This window comes from Carassius auratus, unplaced genomic scaffold, assembly GCF_003368295.1.
Source record: "Carassius auratus strain Wakin unplaced genomic scaffold, ASM336829v1 scaf_tig00214562, whole genome shotgun sequence".
NCBI lineage: Eukaryota > Metazoa > Chordata > Actinopteri > Cypriniformes > Cyprinidae > Carassius > Carassius auratus.
In genome coordinates, this window is record NW_020527710.1 from 29,550 (window position 1) to 35,341 (window position 5,792).

The 5,792-nt window shown below is 37.8% G+C and overlaps 1 protein-coding gene across 4 annotated transcripts; it reads right to left on the bottom strand.

Annotated features, from left to right (window-relative positions):
• Positions 1-1,736: 1,736 nt before the first annotated feature.
• Positions 1,737-4,937, bottom strand: LOC113092314 (uncharacterized). 4 transcript variants are annotated; one of them, XR_003287543.1, is made up of 4 exons: positions 2,933-4,540; positions 2,655-2,823; positions 2,443-2,574; positions 1,737-2,217 (listed from the first exon to the last, which is right to left on the bottom strand). XR_003287543.1 is itself a non-coding variant. In XM_026257894.1 (4 exons), the coding sequence occupies exons 2-4, from the start codon at positions 3,684-3,686 to the stop codon at positions 2,446-2,448; spliced, it is 1,053 nt and encodes a 350-aa protein (XP_026113679.1). In that variant the 5' UTR covers positions 3,687-3,864; positions 4,547-4,937; the 3' UTR covers positions 1,737-2,445. The 4 variants fall into 4 exon arrangements, 3 of the variants coding, with proteins under 3 accessions (XP_026113679.1, XP_026113681.1, XP_026113680.1); XM_026257894.1 differs by adding an exon at positions 4,547-4,937 and having other exon boundaries at positions 1,737-2,575; positions 2,933-3,864; XM_026257896.1 differs by having other exon boundaries at positions 1,737-2,575; positions 2,933-3,001; positions 3,173-4,540.
• Positions 4,938-5,792: the final 855 nt, after the last annotated feature.

Consider the following 5,792-nt stretch of genomic DNA (forward strand, 5'->3'; position numbering starts at 1 on the left):
TCATTTTTGTTGAAAATAAATGCCTTTTCGATGTGATTTGTGATACCAAAAGGTATAAAATACAGATTCGAACCAAGGACTTTGAAACAAGCATCAAATAAACGAGGCTTCCACACTAGTGCCTGTGCCACTGAAGACATTAGGTTAAATTACGCATCTTTTCTAAACTTTATTGGTGATCCATTGGTGATGTTGTTTCCTTGATTTATAGTCAGCGTTTAGCCTACTATTGTTGTTATGCATATCATACATATCGTTCGTTTGTTAAAGAGGCGATCTGGCGCTGGACTGTGTTGTTTTATACTGTGTTGTATAAAACCTGTTGTTGTTTTTTCTTTTCTTTTTTGCCGCTGTGGTTAATGGTGAAAGGCATCAGTTTTCTCTTGTGGCTGTTAGAGCATTTTATTACTGTGGGGTCAGTTGTAGCTTAGTGGTTAGAGAGTCGGGCTTGTAACCCAAGAGTTGCCGGTTCGAGTCTCACGGCCAGCGTGTTGCGACTTATCCTAATTGCTCCCTGCACTGCTCCGGGGGTGTGTGTGCTCACCACTCACTGGGATGGGTTAAAGAGGTCACATTTCGAGTATGCGTTTCACTTATTGGTATCCTCATCCAAACACACACTCCTGTCCAACCCACTTGTTACACCACTTCTGGAAAACCATTTATTGTTAAGGTAAGCTAATTGTCATGATTTCCATATCAAAATCCGAAATAACCAGCAGTAGATGCTATTTACTACGGAGCCCTCAAAGGGACGTGGTGGTGGAAAATTTTTTGCAAATCTTTTGCCTTCCCCCGAGAAACTTTGCGTTCGTAAACCTGTTTTGAGCTCGGACAGACCCTTCCTGTTTAATGTCCCGCTGGCAGTGTTTCAGAGCTCCGTATACGTTAATGGAGCGTTTCATAGTGTTTGAACTTGGACTCAAATATAAAGAAATGTGGTCAGTTCTTAACTCAAGAAGGAGTTTAGTGAAGTTGGGAATATTCACATAGGCTATTCGAACTTCCCTATTCTTGAGCTAAACGTTAAAACACAAACGACACCTATTTAAAATCACAGACAACGAGCTACAACCCAATTAATTTTTACGTAATGCTATTTACATTAGGTGTAAATAATTTTTATTTAATAAATATAATTATCAAATTTGCAGTAAGTGTAAATACTAATTAGATGCTATCTATATCGGCAGATAGTTGCACCTTACTATTTTTGTAGATTAACAGGATCCAATAATTATCAGAGTGCAAATGATTATATTTATTAAAATTGTTAAATGGATGCTACATTGTTGTGAGAATAAAATGCATATCCAATAAAGATGCAATAATCACTGTACATGCCTTTCTATCATGTCTTCTGAAAACCCTGACACATTCAGAAAGTGTGCACTGCCACAAATAGTTAGCAAATCTGGGCTTACATGTTTTCATGCCATAATCTTTTTCTAGTGAATTTATTTATTTAAACCAAATGTAGAGGGACATCTTTGTATACTGTGTGACAGAAGTAATGCTAAAAACAAATTAAAAATACTCTTGAAACACAAATTTTTGTAAAATGTTTTACAATAAATTATGGTAGCCAGAGTATTGCTTCAGCTTTTTATTATATAGCAAACCTTCAAGATCAAACAATGGAAAAACACTTCCCAGCAAAAGTCATGTTTTAGAAAACAAATTTGTTCAATTAAAAAAAAAAAAAAAAAAAAAAAAAAAAAAAAAAAAATCGACATTAATTCTGATAATCCTGAACATGTCACATGGAGAAAATGGATAAAGCATGTTTCAGAACACAAATGTGTTTAAAAGAAACAAAAACACTGGGCCTGGATTCTGATAATTTTGAAGTTGAATGAATTTTCAAGTATTATGTGAATATTGTATACGGGGCTTTAGCTAATTTATTGATAAACAATGTACTAACTGTAGATGTAAATTTTATTATGTAATGTTTTGTGACCAGTGTGATTTTAGCCGTGGGACTACGGATGGAAATTAGCCTTTGGCTACAATCCAGCATGTTTACATGCATGTATTCCATGTTTGTTCATTAACATGCACTGTCCCAATCAAATAAATAAATAAATTTAAACTAAATCCTAATCACGTCACAAGGTAATAAAAATGATTTAAGCAACAAAGCGCTGCACTGAAGTACAAAAAGTCGGTCTGTCCTGTTCTTCAGCGAAATGCCAATCTTCTGAAAGACCACATCTGTGGGGACACAAACAGTTACAATTAAAACCCAAACCAAAAGAAGAGCAGAGACAGCAACAAGCCTTAACCAAATACTCTCAGTTTTGGCCACAGACAATTACATCACATTTATTGGAGTTAATTCTAAAAATGATTGTCCTTTGGTCCACTTTATCATCGATGAATGATAAACACAGAAGATGAAGTCTACCACTACTATACAAGACAACAGAGCTTCTATACCTGTTACTCTCCCCAATCAAATGCAGCAATTTTTGATGTCAGACTCAATACTCTGGGGTTGACAGAGTACACTCTCTTTTTCTCTCTCTTTTCCACCTTGGTACCTTTATGAGGATTTATCCTAAAGATGCACTTTTAAAACACAACACAAACAATATCCTTAAATAATTGTTGTATGCTTCTTAACCAAAGGAATGCAGTCTATGAAATACCTTTGCAAGAATTCTAGTGTGGCTCCCAGTTCTACAGGGTAACTGATGTTCAATATATAGTAAAGAGAGAACATCAGATACAGGGCTTCTGTAAAACTCAAGAGATGGTCATTTACAATCATCTGGTCTACTGCTACCATGTACACACTGGCTGTCAGTGGGTTCTCTCCTTTGAACAAACACAAAATCAGTAAGACATAATATTTAACAGAATGTGAGTTCTGATCACCCAAAACCAGGAATTATTGTGTTGCAAGATCATAGTAAATAATACCCACCACACACTACTATACATGGTGTTGCTGGAAGCTGTTCTGAGCATATATCACTTGGAACAGAGGTGTCTTCTACCATCACAAGAAAGTGGTCTTGGTCATTTTTGAAATGGGTTAGCAGCAACATCACGGCCCCACAAACATGATCCCCTCCAGCTCTATACTTTGTGAGGATTCTCCCTGCTCTGCTTGCTCTTTCTGTGCACTGAAATTGAAAGTAGTCCAATATTCTTCTGAACTTACTGGAAGCAGATTCTTCAAAGCTGTTGTTTATGTCAATGCCAGTGAGCTCTTTAAAGTGTGCTTTCATTCCTGCTGGCTGAAAAAGATACGGCCACTCATCAAGTAAATCTTTGGTTTCCTTTCCAGATTGGATGTTGTTTCTTTGAGGGGTGTATGTAGAAGTCATTAAGTCATAGATTGTCTTTACATCACTTTCATTATTATGAAACATTACTACCAACTTCTCTTTCTTTTCCTGCTGCAATTCGGATGTTTCTCCAACTAGCAGTTGTGGATCAGAATTTATACAACCATATAACAATTTTCGTTTCTTTGTTGATAGAGTACCACAAAGTGGTATACTAATAGCTTTTGCTCTTTTCAAATTGTCAATTCTACACACCAGTTGTTTGAGGAGAGAATCATATCCACTTCCTACAACCTGGGAATTAATCTCATCTCTGAAAGACTTTGGGTATGCAATCACCATTTGTCGGGCTATTTCTGATACAGTACATGTTTTTTTGCTGGACATTTGCTGACTTCCAGGATCTCAGAAGCAACAATGCGGACCAACTGTCTTCTCTCAGAGCAACTTGGCCTTTCGCCATTTTGCAACTTTCCCATAAAACTTGCTGGCATTTTTTGCCATGGAACATCAAAACTATAATGCCAGTCATGGTCATAAAACGAAGTTTCACAGCTACTGTCACCTAGAAGATAAGCCAATGTCCACAGGTTACAGGATGAACACTTTTCATGCAGCTGTAATTTTTTGGCAAAATTGCCTATTCCCAAGCTGCAGATTTATTGAAGTTTAATATCGGACAAACAGAGATGGCATGGGGCTTTGTGGGTTGTTCATGTGCCACTATATATAGTATGCATTTAAAGTGGTGCACAGACTTGTTTTATGTCCGCAGTGCATTATTGTCAGAGGGGGGACTGTTGTGCATTTTTCACAGGGACCGCAGGACCACAGTGCAACAAATCACTAGCATGAAATGGGCACATGTAACGTGTTGCTGGTGATTTGCTGCACTGTGGCCCTGTAGTTGCTCTGAACAATGCACAACAGTCTTCACTCTCCGCTGGCATAAGCTGCGGACTCAACTGGAGACGTTTTGGCCATTCATGCACCAGGTAATCACCACAGTGGCACATGTACGGATCACAATGTATGCAATTTCCAAAATCAATGTTTTGAGGCCCCGTGCCATCACAGTTTGATTTGTACCATCAAACTACACTAGTCAAAATTTTAAGAGGATCAAAACCTTTCATAATAGTTGTCTTAAAACCAATACCTGTTCTTGTGAACTTAATGAACTTTTTGATCCGCTTCAAATGTTGACTAGTGTATATGTAAAAACAACCATTGATTTGAAAACTTACTTGGGATTTGGGCTATTAGTTTTCTTGCTTCAATCGGTCACAGAAAGCCACCTAGATCATCATCTTTCAAACCTGTAGGTCATCTATGGTCTCCACACCTAGGCTGTTCAAACCCTCTATGGCTAGCTTTGAAGTTATAGGGTTTGGGAACACATTCTCAATAAAAATCAACAATGCATCCATTTCTGTTGGGAGAGGACAGTTAATCCTTTTTACAGATGAACAACGCTGTGCTTCAGAGTAATGACCTTCAGTCCCATAAAACTGTACTCATTTAAGGGATAATAATCCAGACATTCCTCAGCTTTTACACAAATTAATTCCTTTGTCACAGACTAAATCTCATAAAGTCCATAATCATGCAAATACACTGAGGGGCGGGGAGTCACAAGGAAAGTCACCTCATCATCTTTCACGAAAATCAGCTCAATCTGTCCAAAACTGTAAAATAGAATACTCCTCTTCACATTTAAGGCAAATTAAGTTTCCTTTCCTGTACAGGGTACCCTTGTATTCTACACGTGTGGAAACAAAGTCTGGTTCATTAAGCAAGCTTGTCTCAACAGCTTTGCACACAGCATAACTGTACAAATGAGGAGAGTATGTGGCCAAGTCAACACTTTTAAGCTTTGGTGAAAAAAAGGACCGTGAGTGAAGATATGCTTGAAGAAGTTGATGGTTGTGTGACAATGTCTTGCATACATTTTTGAAGTTCTGTGTTCTTCTCACACTTCTTTTGAAGTAGGAATGTTTGCTTTCAAATCTCAATGACCACAAACAAATTAAAGGTCCAAGACTTAAAATGAGTGACGTATAGTGAAGCATGTAATGATGTTTTGGTTTCAAATTTTCACCAGGAAACAGCTCCTTTCTTGTTTCCAGATATTCTGGTATTAAGACATTGAGATATGCAATCTGTGCTGTGGTAATCTTGGGAGCACATACTAGCTCAACCAGTTCTTTTAACTTAACAGTCAGTTGCAATACAGGGTCTTGTGACTCTACTCGGTCTCCAATTATGACAGGAAGAAATCTGAGGAGACACCAGTTCTCAGCTGCTTGACCACCTAACTTTCTGCCTTTTTCACATATCTGGGAGGGGGCAGAACCAGCATCAGAATCCACATATTTGAATTGTGCAAGTCTCCTGTTCAGCTGTGTATATGAAAACCACTTCCTTTTTACAAAGTATTCCAAGAAAATGCCAAGATCAATAACTACAACGCCTTCAAACAAATCGTGGCCA